At 43.8% G+C, this 18,878-nt stretch overlaps 1 protein-coding gene across 8 annotated transcripts; it reads left to right on the plus strand.

Annotated features, from left to right (window-relative positions):
• Window positions 1–653: 653 nt before the first annotated feature.
• LOC110538932 (syntaxin-12) lies at window positions 654–9,127 on the plus strand. Of its 8 annotated transcripts, none has more exons than XM_021625904.3 (10): window positions 654–795; window positions 1,782–1,936; window positions 2,402–2,471; window positions 4,376–4,469; window positions 4,899–5,036; window positions 5,216–5,262; window positions 5,400–5,511; window positions 5,945–6,017; window positions 6,179–6,261; window positions 8,476–9,127. In XM_021625904.3, the coding sequence occupies exons 2-10, from the start codon at window positions 1,837–1,839 to the stop codon at window positions 8,566–8,568; spliced, it is 810 nt and encodes a 269-aa protein (XP_021481579.3). In that variant the 5' UTR covers window positions 654–795; window positions 1,782–1,836; the 3' UTR covers window positions 8,569–9,127. The 8 variants fall into 8 exon arrangements, with proteins under 8 accessions (XP_021481579.3, XP_021481586.3, XP_090049745.1 ...); XM_021625911.3 differs by having other exon boundaries at window positions 1,800–1,936; XM_090193619.1 differs by having other exon boundaries at window positions 658–795; window positions 1,800–1,936; window positions 6,613–9,127.
• The last annotated feature ends 9,751 nt before the right edge of the window (window positions 9,128–18,878 follow it).

An 18,878-nucleotide genomic window follows, 5' to 3' on the forward strand; every position in this document is an offset into this window, starting at 1 on the left:
GCTACAGTACTGTTTTAATTGGTTAATGTTGCATAGGCTTATGTTTTTTAAGTCATGATTTAAAAAGTCAGCGGTAGATCTCCGCTTGCATTTTGACTGAATGGAGTGTCACCGATTTACGTACAGAATAATACAAAATGCTCTGAGACCATGTTCCAAAATCCTACCCACTCAATCTGTTCATGTCCTACTAATGAGCCTGACACCGGCTGGTCATGTGAGTGCAGCTCAGTGCAGCAGCCTTTGGGATCCATTATAAGAAGCAGTGTGAAAGTCATGGGACAGGCACAGGGCAGCCTACTACTGCTGGTCTCTATTAAACCAAAAGGCTTAGTTATTCTATCGTTAGTTATGTTGACCTAGATTTTAGGACTGAGTGATGGATGTTGCTCATAGTGGTCTGATAATAATGAACCTGCAGACTGAGCTGCACTCCAATCATCTCCCAACCCTCATATCAGAGATACGAATCTGTCATCAACAGAGAAAGTAGCCCATAACCTAACATAAACAAATCTGAATTCATAAAATGAGTTACTTTTCAATAGGGATACACTTGACCCGAGGTTACTATTTTACTTATTTAGTACAGATCTAGTATGTTGTTTCGGCGTATGAGTTTTTGTCTGCTGCCTCAGAATATGATCAGACACAATCACATCACAATCGCACACTGAATTACTGTGACCGACAACCAACGTGTGACGTCACATTATGGGCTCGGTCTTAGATGAAATCTCATAATACGGAGACATAAACGGGAAACGACGCATTATACTGCAATCGCATTGAAAAGTAAGGGTTTTTATCAGAATATTTTATCAACCATTTTACATATGTAAGTAGAAAACAGATTTATGTTGATTGTCTACACTGGTAAAACCACCCAGAAAGTAGGCTACGTTGCGACTGCCAGTGCCTATAACTGTCAGTGATTCAACTGGATAGGTAGGCTACGTTGTATCTACAGCGTTCAACACATAGTATGGAACTGGTTACAGTTGTTTCTGTGTAGCTGTAGCTGTTTTCTTAATTAAGTTGAATACTTGTCTTCTGCCTTTCGATTTTAATTAGCCTAGTGGCCTATATGCTACACAACCCATTGAAACCAATAGCCTATATGAGCATGTCAGACTGACTGAGGGCTCTCCATATATTTTTTTTAATGTAATGCAGGCTTGTCGCTGTCACTTTATAGTTTTTAGCTGATATTTCAGATGTTATGGCTGAATAATAGCGTTAGACCGAGGCTATTCTTAAATAGTAATTCATGTTCAATTGGGCTATACTATAGCCTACAATCATGAAATGAGCAGCTCACAGAATTGTGTAATTAATAATCAGTTCAAATTATAACGTGACCTCATATCTTGGTCATGGTTGACCCGCTAAATAACGTTTCTGGGATATTTTTTTGCAACAGTAGGCTACTGTTATTTGGGCCATTACAATGAAGTAGAGCGCCGAATAGAATGGCATTTTTGTCATGTGCACATGGATAGCCAGCCTACAGTCGGCTCGGGTGCTTGCCGAACCTTCGCTCCGATTGTAAACAACCTGCGCTCATGACGAAATGTGGCCTAGCCTATGCGGCAATGTGCACTGTAAGTAGTCGATATATTATAGCCCACCAATGTGGTCGGATGGAGGATAAACCACAACTATCTCTGTCTTTCTATCCTTACTTAGTCTTATGTAGCGTCAAGTGATGATATTATATGCACTCTGACAATGGTGATTGTTTGAATATATGAAGGCTGCTATATGTGACTGTATGACAGGTGTGTCCAACAATTCAGTCCCCACTACGGAGTGTGACAGACGCCAGGAGCAAGGATGTCATATGGGAGAGCAGACAGCTACCACTCGCAGCCACGAGACTTCAGCAACCTCACCCAGACATGCAGTGTCAACATCCAGAAAATCACACAGAATAGTGAGTGGTGAAATGAACAAGACAGTGACAGAACCCAGTGTTCTACTGCTGCGAGTGACATGTTGCAATGCACATTTCCCTATATGGTATATCACCTACCCTAACACCAGAAAGTAGGCCTATTCTATTCTATAACCTACCCTAACACCAGACACCCACACTTTGGACAATTGACTATCACAAATAAGTCTAGGAGGCTTGATGTTTTGGGTCTATTTGTGTCTTCCACCTACTTCTGATCTCCTCTCTTGAATTAACTAATATTAGGCAGAGGTGTCTGAAGTTTAAAAAAAATGAACTTCTGAGACAAGAATAGCCTGAGTATGCCTACAGTATATAGTGCTCTATTTAGAGAGAGATAAAGAGATAAAGAGATAAAGAGAGAGAAGAGTTATTCTATCCTGCTTTCTCAGTTCCCCCTTCTCTTAGTTCAGCTCACTTCACAGTGTTTGTTTTGCTATACAGCTGGGCAGATCAAAAACATGCTGTACCAGATGGGGACGAGGCAAGAGACCCCAGAGCTGCAGGACAGACTGTGAGTACTACTGACACTACTGCTGACTATTACTACTGACTGCTATTCAGTACTACTGCTATTCAGTACTACTGACACTACTGCTGACTATTACTACTGACTGCTATTCAGTACTACTGCTATTCAGTACTACTGACACTACTGCTGACTATTACTACTGACTGCTATTCAGTACTACTGCTATTCAGTACTACTGACACTACTGCTGACTATTACTACTGACTGCTATTCAGTACTACTGCTATTCAGTACTACTGACACTACTGCTGACTATTACTACTGACTGCTATTCAGGACTACTGCTATTCAGTACTACTGACACTACTGCTGACTATTACTACTGACTGCTATTCAGTACTACTGACACTACTGCTGACTATTACTACTGACTGCTATTCAGTACTACTGACACTACTGCTGACTATTACTACTGACTGCTATTCAGTACTACTGACACTACTGCTGACTATTACTACTGACTGCTATTCAGTACTACTGACACTACTGCTGACTATTACTACTGACTGCTATTCAGTACTACTGCTATTCAGTACTACTGACACTACTGCTGACTATTACTACTGACTGCTATTCAGTACTACTGACACTACTGCTGACTATTACTACTGACTGCTATTCAGTACTACTGCTATTCAGTACTACTGACACTACTGCTGACTACTCCTATTGACTACTATTCAGTACTACTGACACTACTGCTGACTATTACTACTGACTGCTATTCAGTACTACTGACGCTACTGCTGACTACTCCTACTGACTGCTATTCAGTACTACTGACACTACTGCTGACTACTCCTACTGACTGCTATTCAGTACTACTGACACTACTGCTGACTATTACTACTGACTGCTATTCAGTACTACTGACACTACTGCTGACTACTCCTACTGACTGCTGTTCAGTACTACTGACACTACTGCTGACTATTACTACTGACTGCTATTCAGTACTACTGACACTACTGCTGACTATTACTACTGACTGCTAATCAGTACTACTGACACTACTGCTGACTATTACTACTGACTGCTAATCAGTACTACTGACACTACTGCTGACTATTACTACTGACTGCTATTCAGTACTACTGCTATTCAGTACTACTGACACTACTGCTGACTATTACTACTGACTGCTATTCAGTACTACTGACACTACTGCTGACTATTACTACTGACTGCTAATCAGTACTACTGACACTACTGCTGACTATTACTACTGACTGCTATTCAGTACTACTGACACTACTGCTGACTATTACTACTGACTGCTAATCAGTACTACTGACACTACTGCTGACTATTACTACTGACTGCTATTCAGTACTACTGCTATTCAGTACTACTGACACTACTGCTGACTATTACTACTGACTGCTATTCAGTACTACTGACACTACTGCTGACTATTACTACTGACTGCTAATCAGTACTACTGACACTACTGCTAACTATTACTACTGACTGCTAATCAGTACTACTGACACTACTGCTGACTATTACTACTGACTGCTGTTCAGTACTACTGACACTACTGCTGACTATTACTACTGACTGCTAATCAGTACTACTGACACTACTGCTGACTATTACTACTGACTGCTGTTCAGTACTACTGACACTACTGCTGACTATTACTACTGACTGCTAATCAGTACTACTGACACTACTGCTGACTATTACTACTGACTGCTAATCAGTACTACTGACACTACTGCTGACTATTACTACTGACTGCTATTCAGTAACTAAGTAACTACTAACACTAACTGACTACTTCAACACTTAGCCTTTTCCACCACTGATGGGGACAACAAGAGCATCACTAATGAAATATATGAATGTGTGTGTGTGTGTGTGTGTGTGTGTGCTACTCACAGCCAACAGGTACAGCACTACACCAACCAGCTGGCCAAAGAGACCAACAGACACCTGAAAGATCTGGGCTCCCTGCCTCTCCCTCCCTCGGAACAGGTGAGTGGAAGTTATATGCATAGATACTGTATATTTTGTATAGTTCTTTGGAAGAATTCCGCATCTATGGACTGGTCCCAGATCTGTTTGTGTAAGCATATCTGGGACCAGGCTACATCAAAGTCCTAGTAATGCTAACATTTTAACTAACTGTATGTCGATAATCTTGTGTTCTATTTCCTGATACAGTATATCATCTTATCTAACAACCCAAATGTGTAAATCATATCTAACTCTGGTGAGGACATCTCACCATACAGTATATTCTACTGAATCTATTCTATTCTGCTCTGCACTACTCTGCTCTGCTCTACTCTATTCTACTGTACTGTACTCTACTCTGCTCCATTCTACTGTACTATTCTCCTCTCTACTTTGCTGTACTCTGCTCTAATCAACTTTACTGTATTGTGTGATTGATCCTTCCAGAGACAGCAGAAGATCCAGAAAGACCGACTGATGAATGACTTCTCTGCAGCGCTCAACAACTTCCAGGCAGTCCAGCGACGGGCGGCCGAGAAGGAGAGGGAATCAGTGGCCAGGGCCCGGGCCGGGTCCCGCCTCACGGTAAACACCCTGCTTTCTCATAGGCCTAGAATTAGCCGCCTGTCATAGTCACTCACCAATAGTATTATTAAAAATGCAAAATAAAACACAGTTTCATTGTCATATTACAGTATGATGACTGATTAGTATAATGCAATGTGAATGAGAGTGCTTCAATGATGGGTTTGTTTTTATTTCAGCAGGAAGACGAGGGGAACGTCGATGAACAACTTGTGACATTTGAAAAGTAGGTACACAGTGGAGGTAGAATCCTATCAAATATACTGTTAGAATAAAAATGTTAAGTTGTAACAAAGTTGTGTGTTTGTGTGTGTCTGTGTCCGTGGGTTTGTGCGTGTGTATGTTTGATGTGTGTGTGTGTAGAGATGATGATGACTGGAGTCAGAGTCAGACCCAGCAGCTGGAGGAGCCAGAGGTCACAGAGGAGGACCTGGAGGTCATCAAGGAGAGAGAGACCAACATCAGGCAGCTAGAGGTACTCACAGCTACCAGCTCCACTCACATTCCATACAGGAATCACAGAGCCATATTACATTTACATTTGAGTCATTTAGCATACTGTTGAACTCCAAATCAACCCTTTGCCCAAACTCTCTAGACAGTGGAGGCTGGTGGGAGGGGCTATAGGAGGATGGGCTCTGTGTAATGGCTGGAATGGAATGAATGGAACGATATCAAACACATCAAATATATGCAATTAATGCATTACACAGAGCCCGTCCTCCTATAGCCCCTCCCACCAGCCTCCACTGTCTCCAGTATAGCCTGACCTTTAGCCCCTATTCCCGAGTATAGCCACTCCTGTAGATCTGACAGGACTGGGGTAGGGGCTAGGGAGTAGGGTTCGATTTGGACTTCAGCCTAACTAACCCTCGTGGTGACTTTCTCCCTTTCTCCTCTCCCTCCAGTCTGACATCATGGATGTAAACCAGATCTTTAAGGACCTGGCAGTGATGATCCACGACCAGGGAGAGATGATCGGTTAGTAGACTTGACATGGATTTTCTCCCTCTCTGGTTTTATAACATGCTGGTTCAGAAGGTTGCTGTCTGTGAAGGTTTAGAACTCCATCTGATACTGTATCAGTCCTGGCTCCTGTGACCCTGTCCTTCACTGTGTCTCCTCTCCTCTCTGTTTCACAGACAGCATTGAGGCTAACGTGGAGAGTGCAGAGGTCCATGTAGACAGAGGGACCGGACAGCTCCAAAGGGCCGCCTACTACCAGGTAGGGCTGTGACAATTATGGAATGACCACTATTATTGAAAAATGTTTGAGCTTATAATGCATCTTTGAAAACTAGCTATGGCATACCTAATGAATACTAGTCTAATAAAAAAACATGAGCTAGCACACACCCAGAGAAAATGATTTAGTGTACAGTCGTGGCCAAATGTTTTGAGAATGACACAAATATTCATTTTCACAAAGTCTGCTGCCTCAGTTTGTATAATGGCAATTTGCTTATACTCCAGAATGTTATGAAGAGTGTGATCAGATGAATTGCATTGAATTGCAAAGTCCCTCTTTGTCATGCAAATGAACTGAATCCCCCAAAACATTTCCACTGCATTTCAGCCCTGCCACAAAAGGACCAGCTGGCATCATGTCAGTGATTCTCTCGTTAACACAGGTGTGAGTGTTGACGAGGAGAAGGCTGGAGATCACTCTGTTATGCTGATTGAGTTCGAATAACAGACTGGAAGCTTCAAAAGGAGGGTGGTGCTGGGAATCATTGTTATTCCTCTGTCAACCATGGTTACCTGCAAGGAAACACGTGCCGTCATCATTGCTTTGCACAAAAAGGACTTCACAGGCAAGGATATTGCTGCCAGTAAGATTGCACCTAAATCAACCAATAATCGGATCATCAAGAACTTCAAGGAGAGTGAGTGGTTCAATTATTGTGAAAAAGGCTTCAGTGCGCCCAAGAAAGCCCAGCAAGTGCCAGGATCGTCTCGTAAAGTTGATTCAGCTGCACCACCAGTACAGAGCTTGTACTGTGGGGCACCACCAGTACAGAGCTTGCTCAAAGAATGGCAGCAGGCAGGAGTGAGTGCATCTGCACGCACAGTGAGGTGAAAACTCTTGTAGTATAGCCTGGTGAAGGGAAGCAAAGAAGCCACTTCTCTCCAGGAAAAACATCAGGGACAGACTGATATTCTGCAAAAGGTACAGGGATTGGACTGCTGAGGACTGGGGTAAAGTCATTATCTCTGATGAATCCCCTTTCCGATTGTTTGGGGCATCCGGAGAAGCTTGTTCGGAGAAGGTGCACGCTACCATCAGTCCTGTGACATGCCAACAGTAAATCATCCTGAGACTATTCATGTGTGGGGTTGCTTCTCAGCCAAGGGAGTGGGCTCACTCACAATTTTTCCTAAGAACACAGCCATGAATAAAGAATGGTACCAACACATCCTCCGAGAGCAACTTCTCCCAACCATCCAGAAACAGTTTGGTGACGAACAACGCCTTTTCCAGCATGATGGAGCACCTTGCCATAAGGCAAAAGTGATAACTAAGTGGCTCAGGGAACAAAACATTGATAGTTTGGGTCCATGGCCAGGAAACTCCCCAGACCTTAATCCCATTGAGAACTTGTGGTCAATCCTCAAGAGGTGGGTGGAGAAACACAAACCCACAAATTCTGACAAGCATTGATTATGCAAGAATGGGCTGCCATCAGTCAGGATGTGGCCCAGAAGTTAATTGACAGCATGCCTGGGCGGATTGCAGAGGTCTTGAAAAAGAAGGGTCAACACTGCAAATATTGAGTCTTTGCATCAACTTCATGTAATTGTCAATAAAAGCCTTTGACACTTATGAAATGCTTGTAATTATACTTCAGTTTTCCATAGTAACATCTGACAAAAATATCTAAAGACACTGAAGCAGCAAACTTTGTGGAAATTAATATTTGTGTCATTCTCAAAACTTTTGTCCACGACTGTAGAGGTGCTGACTAATGGAGAATATACCTAATGTGGTTTTTATACCTAATGAATAGCTTTGGTCTCAAAAACTAATGACCATTTGGAGCTTTTGGAAAGGAAGTTTTTCCTCCCAAGCGTGCCGTTCTGCTCGTAAAATAACTTTACCCTCTTCATATAATAATGAAAAACTGCTATTGGGTGAACTATTTGTAAATGAAAATACAGTTTCATCCCCCCTCCTAAAATGAATGTTTTAAGACGACTATGATAATATTTTTGGTTATTGTCCATAATTGTCGGTTACACAATTATACGATTATTGTGTCAGCCCTACTACCAGGTATCAACACAACACCATCACAACATGGGCCGTGTTTGATATGTAGATAAGACCGAATGATCTGTCGATGATCAGCGTCCTTCATTTAACCAGGCGAATCAGTTAAGAACAAATGATTATTTCCAATCACCAATCACGGCCTGTTTGTGCTCCCTCCCCCTGTAGAAGAAGTCCCGTAAGAGGATGTGTATGCTGGCCATGGTGGTGTCTCTGGTGGTCACCGTCCTGGCTATCATCATCTGGCAGGCCATCAAATGAGAGGACAGGAAGAGCACCGGGGAAGGATTTTAATGGCACATCGCAATGACAGCCTAGAATGGCTTCCAATGGAGCGTCTGAGTGAGTGAATGTGTGTGCGGGTGTGCGTGCCGGTGTGCGTGCATGCTTTCAAGCAAGATATAGAGGCGTAAGGAATAGATTGTATAAATTCTCTTCCCTATCTGTATATATGATATACTAACTGATCTAACACAGCCCTGCACTTACTTCCATGTCAGCCATGCAAATCATCTCTGTCATCATTACATACATTACTGTGTTAGAATATGTCTTATCTAATGCAATGCTGCACAAGTTTGTATGTATATAAATGCCATGTGTACGGTTTGATATGGTTTATTTTCTGCCTCCCTATTCTCTTCATGTTGTAAATGTCTGATTCTCTTCCAGATGTCTTATAGTATTACCACAAGGACATGATGTAGTTGAGATAAGGAGGATTCCTTTGATAGCACACAAACAACAAACAAAATGATGATGATGATGATGATTATTATTATTATGCTCACTTTCATTAATAAAATCAACTGTGCAACGAGTCCTGACTGTGTCACGCAGGGCTATGTACTTTCCACAAGATGGCGCTGTTATGCCTGTTGTAAGGTGCACAAGCATCATGTAGTCTACCATGCTTTTATTTAGCTATTAAACAAGTCAAGATATACCAAAGCGTGTAGTAGTCTTGCAATTTTGCAGTAGTGTTTATGATGTGTGGTAGGTTGGTTAACATACCTTAACGTACCTTAATAAAAACATGTTTACTATATGTTTATAAGACACTGTCCTGCTAACTATGCACAAGATTAGGGAGCATTGTCCATGGTACTGTCATGGGGATTTGCAGCGGTGATGGCGGTTATTGTGGAGACTGTGTCATGCTCGACTCACACCTCTCCCTTGTGATTAGTGAGCTAGCCTAGTTTACCCCTGCTTCAGGTTTATTACCTACAGGTGTTGCCTTGACAGGCCTTGTCCCGATGTAAGTGCCCTGCTGATTCCAGCTGCGGCACCAGCCTTACAGTCAATGATCGCCAGAGTGGGAGAAACCTGTATTAAAAACCACTCAGCAAGACAACTAACTCAGGAGATAGGGCGACCTGTCACGCCCTGATCTATTTCACCTGTTGGTGTGATTGTCTCTACCCCCTCCAGGTGTCACTTATTTCCCCCAGTGTATTTATCCCTGTGTTTCCTGTCTCTCTGTGCCAGTTCGTCTTGTATGTTTTCAAGTCAACCATCGTGTTCTTCCAGTGCTCCTGTTTTCTATTCTCTTTTTCTAGTCTTCCCAGTTTTGACCCTTGCCTGTTTTTCTGCACTCGGTACCCGCCTGCCTGACCCTTCTGCCTTGGACTCAGAACTGGTTTTGACCTTTTGCCTGTCCACGACCATTCTCTTGCCTACTCCTTTCGGGTTATAAAAAACAACAAAGACTCTGTGTCTGCATCTGGGTCTCGCCTTGTGCCCTTGTACGACCAATAGTTTCCCAGACTCTCCTAGGACTATAAGATACTTTCTCCACTCGGCAACTGTCATTATGAAAATATTTTTTACACCTACAGGTGCACGCAACAAACCCTTCACCTGAGGACCTGGAGTTACTGTTCCATGAGAGGTATAGTTACCGTCAGGGTTGGTTAGGTTACTTTCTAAATGTAATCCGTTACAGTTACTAGTTACCTGTCCAAAATTATTATCAGTAACTTAACTTTTGGATTACCCAAACTCAGTAACGTAATCTGATTACATCCGGTTACTTTTAGATTACTTTCCTCTTAAGAGGCCTTAGAAGAAGACAAAAATGTATGTTACCAATTAAATAACATTTTATTGCAGGATAAATCAATGTTAAAGTTTACATAGCTGGTCATAAATGGATTTTAAATTTGACCTTATGGGTTGGTTATGTAGGCTTCCTCTAACCCATCGCTTTCTACTACATATGATTAAATTATAGCTTACATTAAAAACCAATGTCTATCCGAATTCCAGTCATTCCAATAAATGTTAAACCTCTTGATCTTCTAGAAAAGGACATTAAAATATGGAAATATAGATTAGCCAAATTGTTTTACCGGAGCATGACCCCAAAACTAAGGAGCCAGCCCTACTCTGTTGTTTATGATTTTGTTGTCATGGAGGACTGATTGGGCTCATTGATTCAAGTTGAAAATAAATACTGCACTCATGGAATGGCATGCTTTGAGCACTACTGAAAAGTACTATTTACATGTGAAAAATGAATGCCATATGCTGCATTTGCTATAGGACTGTTTACCTTTTTTGTTGGTGACACTTTGATATCTTGATAATATGCAGCTGTTTAAAGGGTAAATCCAGCGATGAAAAAATAACTAAACGGTCACCCCGCCTCTGTTTTGGTAAAAAGCTGAGGGGTGGGCCTGGAGAAATGTAACCACTCAGATTAATAGACAGACCTATGGATGCAAAGACTGACCATCCATGATAAATCCAAAAATGGATGTAGCAACTACAGATTGCCCCTTTAAGTCTAAAAAGTGTGCAAATTTGAGCATGTGTCCATTAGGCCTATGGATTCTTTTTTTTATCACCATGAATTAGATTGAGTAATAAAAAAAAAAAACTTTTATTCTATATGCTTGGATCTGCACTATGCAGCTGTTGCAAGAGCGCATTTTTCACTGGCTGTTCACTGGTTTCAAAAACAATGATTGATAGGCAGCTTAAACTTCTTGAATTCAACCATTATTGGGTTCAAATACACATTTAGATTGGTGAACAGCAATCCACAACACCTACAATCTGTTAGGCTTATAGCTACATTTATAATCCCTTACATGCAATGGATTACATGTAATCCGTTACTCCCCAACCCTGGTTGCTGTGTCAGTTAGCCTTGTTCCAAAAAGTTGATCTAAATCTAAAAACAGCAGTAAAATAGCTAAATAATCCAAATCCCCTCTAAGCAAAATACCCCAAAAGGAAAGAGATTCTTTCCCTCAAACAATGATTTATATACTGACATACCCTTTAACTCCTACTTCAAAACTGGTTATGTCTGGTCCATATTGGACTCACCCACCCCCAAGCCCCATTTTTTGTTGCACTTGTCGATCTCCAGAAGGACGTCAAAGGAGGGGTTGGAGGAAGTTCATGTTCCATTGCCCTTTCTGGTTCTTCCCCAAGCTCCACCCTTGGATGCTGGTGTCGGCAGCGAAGGTGCTGATGTTGGCAATGACCATGCTTACTCTGCAGTCCTTGGCTGACTGAGACGCTGCCCAGCTTTCCCCTTACTGTTTTTCCTCCCCCACGATGAATCTCTATTTTTCTGGCCTCATGCTCCCTCCGTCCTAGAATTAACTGTAGCTCAGCAGGGGGGAGAGTTACATCCATCCCACTGGTCATGACACCCCCTCCATGGATTAACTCTCTCTCCTGGTAGATAACCTTTCCATTGGCCAGGTGAATGGTCCGGGTTCAAAATCAAATCAAAACAAATGTATTTGTCAAATACACTTGGTTAGCAGATGTTAATGCGAGTGTAGCGAAATGCTTGTGCTTCTAGTTCCGACAATGCAGTAATAACCAACGAGTAATCTAACTAACAATTCCAAAACTACTACCTTATACACACAAGTGTAAAGGGATAAAGAATATGTACATAAAGATGTACTGTATGAATGAGTGATGGTACAGAACGGCATAGGCAAGATGCAGTATATGGTATCGAGTACAGTATATACATATGAGATGAGTAATGTAGGGTATATAAACAAAGTGGCATAGTTTAAAGTGGCTAGTGATACATGTATTACATAAAGATGCAGTAGCTGATATAGGGTACAGTATATACATATACATATGCGATGAGTAATGTAGGGTATGTAAACATTATATTAAGTAGCATTGTTTAAAGTGGCTGGTGATATATTTTACATAAATTTCCATCAATTCCCATTATTAAAGTGGCTGGAGTTGAGTCAGTGTGTTGGCAGCAGCCACTCAATGTTAGTGGCTGCTGCCAACACACTGACTCAACTCCAGCCACTTTCCCCACGACTTCACCTAATGGATATATCCCATCCTTCTCCCTCCAGCTCTCTCGGGTCAGCCCACTCCTCGTGAGCCCAGCGAGGTGTGCTCTGTACCTCAAGCCTTTTCTACCTTTCCACATCTACCTCCGGCAACTGATCCCTGAAAATACACAGTCCCCACTGAACCTCTTCTATCACTGTAGACCTCTCCACACTGTAGACCTCTCCACACTCTAGACCTCTCCTCTCCACACTGTAGACCTCTCCTCTCCACACTGTAGACCTCTCCTCTCCACACTGTAGACCTCTCCTCTCCACACTGTAGACCTCTCCACACTGTAGACCTCTCCTCTCCACACTGTAGACCTCTCCACACTGTAGACCTCTCCTCTCCACACTGTAGACCTCTCCTCTCCACACTGTAGACCTCTCCACACTGTAGACCTCTACACACTGTAGACCCCTCCACACTGTAGACCTCTCCTCTCCACACTGTATACCTCTCCACACTGTAGACCCCTCCACACTGTAGACCCCTCCACACTGTAGACCTCTCCACGCTGTAGACCTCTCCTCTCCACACTGTAGACCTCTCCACACTGTAGACCTCTCCACACTGTAGACCTCTCCACACTGTAGACCTCCCCACACTGTAGACCTCTCCTCTCCACACTGTAGACCTCCCCACACTGTAGACCTCTCCACACTGTAGACCTCTCCACACTGTAGACCTCCCCACACTGTAGACCTCTCCTCTCCACACTGTAGACCTCTCCACACTGTAGACCTCCCCACACTGTAGACCTCTCCTCTCCACACTGTAGACCTCCCCACACTGTAGACCTCTCCTCTCCACACAGTCGGTACATAGCGGTTCCCCCGGGGTCAACCATAGGTAATCCATCCATGGGCAATCCCGCATATTCCACAGTGGGCCTACAGAAGAAAACGGCCATTGTTAGCATGTAAATAAACCCACGAGCGACAGCGACCCCTCATGAGTTCAGAATGTTTGTGTCCTCCACCCCCATCGAAGTTGGAGCTCCGACTTGTTCGCTCTGTATAGAGGATACCGTACATTATTAAACATAATCAGTCCATTTATTTGTAATATAATCCAGTCAAATGCTGTGAACAATCCCAACACCAGCAGCCACCCTGCGATCTTACACACAGCCCAGTAGTATCTGTCACCACAGATACACACCTGTCTGCGGTACACCCCATTGTTACGCGCTGTTCCCAACCTGCCTTGTTGATGCACATTCTTGCTGCCCATGTTCACACACACCACCAGATGTATTCCTAAATACACCACTATCAGTGCTTCTATCACCCACAACAGTGGCCTCAGGGTTCCATACCATTCTAATCCTACGTCCACAGCTTGTCACACCATAAAGACTCCCCATTCTAATCCTACGTCCACAGCTTGTCACACCATAAAGACTCCCCATTCTAATCCTACGTCCACAGCTTGTCACACCATAAAGACTCCCCATTCTAATCCTACGTCCACAGCTTGTCACACCATAAAGACTCCCCATTCTAATCCTACGTCCACAGCTTGTCACACCATAAAGACTCCCCATTCTAATCCTACGTCCACAGCTTGTCACACCATAAAGACTCCCCATTCTAATCCTACGTCCACAGCTTGTCACACCATAAAGACTCCCCATTCTAATCCTACGTCCACAGCTTGTCACACCATAAAGACTCCCCATTCTAATCCTACGTCCACAGCTTGTCACACCATAAAGACTCCCCATTCTAATCCTACGTCCACAGCTTGTCACACCATAAAGACTCCCCATTCTAATCCTACGTCCACAGCTTGTCACACCATAAAGACTCCCCATTTACAGCACTGGTCCTTGTCTTGTTCCATAGGGCATCTCCTCAATAGGTAAACCATAAACCAACTGCATTAGTACCTCCAGGGCGCTCCCAACCATATCGTTCTTGATGAAATTGCCCTCATTGATGCTGGTGAGGTTAGCTGACATCTCATCCCTTGGCTCCTATCCTCTCAAGTGCATCCCTCACCCACAACACTTGGAGTGGGGGCTATTTTAGCCCATTCTGTCAGAAATTCTTACACTCACCAAAAACTGAGCCCCTTCCTACACGCGGGAGACCTGTTTCAGTCTCTGATGGGATGGCGAGCCACTCCCAGCTATGCTCCCTTCCACCAAGACTATTATGAACCTGTTTACTAACTGCTCTTGTTCAATTATTTCAGCTTCATCACGGAGCACCTCGGAATCCGGTCTTGCGTCAAACCATGAAACTTTCGACATATCTCAGATAGCCCTTCTCCTCTCCTCCATCTGCTCCCTGAATGTTTTCCGAGTGCCCAAACTCCTAGGTTCAGACTTTACCAACTTAGGGGGACCTCCTTCCCTAAGGTCTCCTCCATTCCCTGGTGCTATATAGCCACCTGGCCCGGAGCGTGTGGTTCTGTCCCCACCAGCCCCCTTGAGGCCCCTTTGGCACAGCTCCACTCCAGTGGTTATTTTCCAACCCTTTAGCAAAACAGCCAGATCCTCCCGGTTACATCCATCCCATAGGTCAAGACAACTGTAGCTAGTGGTTGTCGTGGAGACAGTGGAGGAGATAGCTGTGCTGCTGTTGAGGTGCCATGAGTGGTCCTCATCACTGAGAGATTATTTGTCATTCCTCCCCCGCTCTCTGTCTCTGTTACCGGCCACTTTTGCACAATGGCTCAAAGGCTTATCAAATCAAATCAAATCAAATGAAATTAAATGTATTTATATAGCCCTTCGTACATCAGCTGATATCTCAAAGTGCTGTACAGAAACCCAGCCTAAAACCCCAAACAGCAAGCAATGCAGGTGTTGAAGCACTTTGGCTAGGAAAAACTCCCTAGAAAGGCCAAAATCTAGGAAGAAACCTAGAGAGGAACCAGGCTATGAGAGGTGGCCAGTCCTCTTCTGGCTGTGCCGGGTGGAGATTATAACAGAACATGGCCAAGATGTTCAAATGTTCATAAATGACCAGCATGGTCAAATAATAGGTCTGGGACAGGTAGCACGTCCGGTGAACAGGTCAGGATTCCATAGCCGCAGGCAGAACAGTTGAAACTGGAGCAGCAGCACGGCCAGGTGGACTGGGGACAGCAAGGAGTCATCAGGCCAGGTAGTCCTGAGGCATGGTCCTAGGGCTCAGGTCCTCCGAGAGAGAGAAAGAAAGAGAGAAAGAGAGAATCAGAGAGAGCATACTTAAATTCACACAGGACACCGGATAAGACAGGAGAAGTACTCCAGATATAAAAAACTGACTCTAGCCCCCCGACACATAAACTACTGCAGCATAAATACTGGAGGCTGAGACTGGAGAGGTCAGGACACACTGTGGCCCCATCCGATGATACCCCCGAACAGGGCCAAACAGGAAGGATATAACCCCATCCACTTTGCCAAAGCACAGCCGCCACAACATTAGAGGGATATCTTCAACCACCAACTTACCATCCTGAGACAAGGCCGAGTATAGCTCACAAAGATCTCCGCCACGGCACACCCCAAGGGGGGGCGCCAACCCAATCAAACCGCCCTCCCCTCCTCCCCTTCATCTACAGTACACTGATTGGGAATGACTTGCTAGGTGGAAACAATATGGTGGACGCTCATCATTAGGCTGGCTTTCACGTGGTCAGGTCTTTCAAATCAGTGCAATGAAGGAGAGGAGGCAAGGAGAGGACAGACTTTTAGACAATGGAGAGAGAGGCAGTGAGTCAGTCCTCTTGTGTTAGACACACGCACCTCCCTGGTCCTCCTAGCTGTGACTATGCAAGCAGCTTCCTGATTACTGGAGTGGGGCCTACAGGTACACTGACTAATGAAGAAGACAAGGAAATGAAGACTCTCTCCTCTGCTCCTGGACATGTGTTCACATGAGTGTGTGTGTGGGAGAGATGGAGAGTTTACTGAGTTTGACTTGAAGCAAAGCAGAACCAATGGCTCTAGCTAGCTACCAACTCTGTGAAGCTAGTTCGGATGTTTTTAATGCCAGTACTTTATGTTGGGGACATATTCAGAGTGATGTGTGTGACTGGAGCTTGAACTCTGGAAAGTGTGTGTGTGTGTGTGTGTGTGTGTGTGTGTGTGTGTGTGTGTGTGTGTGTGTGTGTGTGTGTGTGTTTATGTGTTTATGTGTTTATGTGTTTATATACACTTAAAAAAGGTTCCAAAAGGGTTCTTTGGCTGTCCCCATAGGATAACTATTACGATCCAGGGAGAACCCTTTTGGTTCCACGTAGAACTATTTTGTAGAACCCTCTGTGGATGGGATCCTACATGGAACCCAAAAGGGTTCTTCAATGGGTTCTACTATGGGGACAGCGGAATAACCCTTTTAGGTTCTAGATAGCTCCTTTTTTCCCGAAGAGTGTAGGAGCCATACTGGAAGACACCGCTCACCTTTTCTCTTTTTCTTTAAGTCACAAAAAATAGAAGAGTCTCTTGTTCATCAGAAAGAATGAACAAATGAACGTCTTTGGAGCACAGAGAGAGAAAAGGCCAGATAAGAATCCCCCGTCTGAGTCTCTATCATTATACGAGAGGAATGAAAAGAGGCACCTCGTTTTCCATGGTCTCTTTTATCAGAGGCCTTTTTTCCCTTTCCCTGTCGTGTGTGTGTGTGTGTGTGTGTGTGTGTGTGTGTGTGTGTGTGTGTGTGTGTGTGTGTGTGTGTGTGTGTGTGTGTGTGTGTGTGTGTGTGTGTGTGTGTGTGTGTGTGTGTGTGTTGTATAGGCCCAGACACATATCGGTGAGGCTGATCTTCTGCATTGATGGACACGTACAGGATGAAGACAACGAGGAGGAGGAGGATGGCCTGTTTTCTCTTCTCCAATACGAGATGCAACAGATTCTCTCTGCAACAGGAAATCAAAGTAGGCTAATACATGGCTCTTTTTGAGGTAATGACAATTTAAAATGTCTTTAGTTCCACTCCCAGGACAATGTCAGTCCTCCTGTCAAATCTGGGCTCTGGTAGCCTATCAATATTTTGCTGGTACCTGTAGTTACATTACTTCATTTGTGTTTGTATTTATTAGGGATCCCCATTAGTTCCTGCTAAGGCAGCAGCTACTCTTCCTGGGTTCCAAACACATTCATGCACTTACATCACACATTAAACAAAAGATAAAACAGTACATCATATAACATTATTACACCACTACATATCTACAATACAAAATGTATGATACCACCGTAAAACAATATTACAATGTACGTGTGTGTAGAGTGTGTATGCTAGCGTGTGTTCATGATTTAAATTAAACACAATATTCTCTTCCTTCATAGAATACGTGTCATAATATAATTGTAAACCAGTACTGTTATAGCCTCGTTGCAATATAAGGCTTTCAGAGACAAACAAACCCACACCACTTTCATTCTCTGATCTGCCACTCACCCCCACCCCTCACCTCTCACCATACACCCCAGCTCAGCTCAGTCCATCTTTCTGTCTGTCCTCTCTACTTACCCCTGAAATCTACCTGCCCCCCACCCCTCCTTACATATCCCCAGTTCTGTCCCCTTCCTGTAGCTCTGTGTTCCCCTAACACGGTGCAGCAGGCCTGTCACACTACATTTGTAGAGCTGGACTGCCTCCTGGGACTGTGTGTGTGTGTGTGTGTGTGTGTGTGTGTGTGTGTGTGTGTGTGTGTGTGTGTGTGTGTGTGTGTGTGTGTGTGTGTGTGTGTGTGCGCGCCTCCCAGGACAGTCTGACTCATTTGTCTGCAGGAATGGGAAACTATCAGTTCCGTGGAAACAGGGGTTTATCATAGCAAATCTCCATGTCGCCTGTCAGTTAATGAGGAAATCAATTAGTTCATCATCCAGTCTCCCAGATGAAGGAAGGAACACAGCAGAGTATGTGATATGTATGAGAGTTTGTGGCTAATAGTTATGGGCTTGTAGTTAATGGCTGCATCTAATGGAGAGTAATGGGACACTATCACAAGCTTGTCCCTTGTCGGACTTATCTATCATAGAGTGTGTGTGTGTGTGTGTGTGTGTGTGTGTGTGTGTGTGTGTGTGTGTGTGTGCGCGCATGACAAAATACATCAGTGTATCTTTGCATGAGTAGAGTCATTAGAGTCGGCCTACAGTGTGTGTGGTTTCCTCAGTCAATCCAAGGTCCAGGGCCTATATCTGGGGAGTCTCTAAAAATAACACTAATGACAGTGCTGAGAATTCTCTGAAAGAGATTCATTACGCCTCGGTTTGAGTTCACCGGTGT

This window comes from Oncorhynchus mykiss, chromosome 2, assembly GCF_057628025.1.
Source record: "Oncorhynchus mykiss isolate SJ-2025 chromosome 2, ASM5762802v1, whole genome shotgun sequence".
NCBI classification, from domain to species: domain Eukaryota; kingdom Metazoa; phylum Chordata; class Actinopteri; order Salmoniformes; family Salmonidae; genus Oncorhynchus; species Oncorhynchus mykiss.

What these genes read in the sequence shown, in the direction of transcription:
- LOC110538932 (XM_090193619.1), top strand. Translation starts at nt 1,837, where the DNA reads ATGTCATATGGGAGAGCAGACAGCTACCACTCGCAGCCACGAGACTTC. An exon ending in CCAGAAAATCACACAGAATA is followed by an intron (nt 1,937 to 2,401) that starts GTGAGTGGTGAA and finishes TTTGCTATACAG; the next exon opens with CTGGGCAGATCAAAAACATG. An exon ending in CCAACATCAGGCAGCTAGAG is followed by an intron (nt 5,512 to 5,944) that starts GTACTCACAGCT and finishes CTCTCCCTCCAG; the next exon opens with TCTGACATCATGGATGTAAA.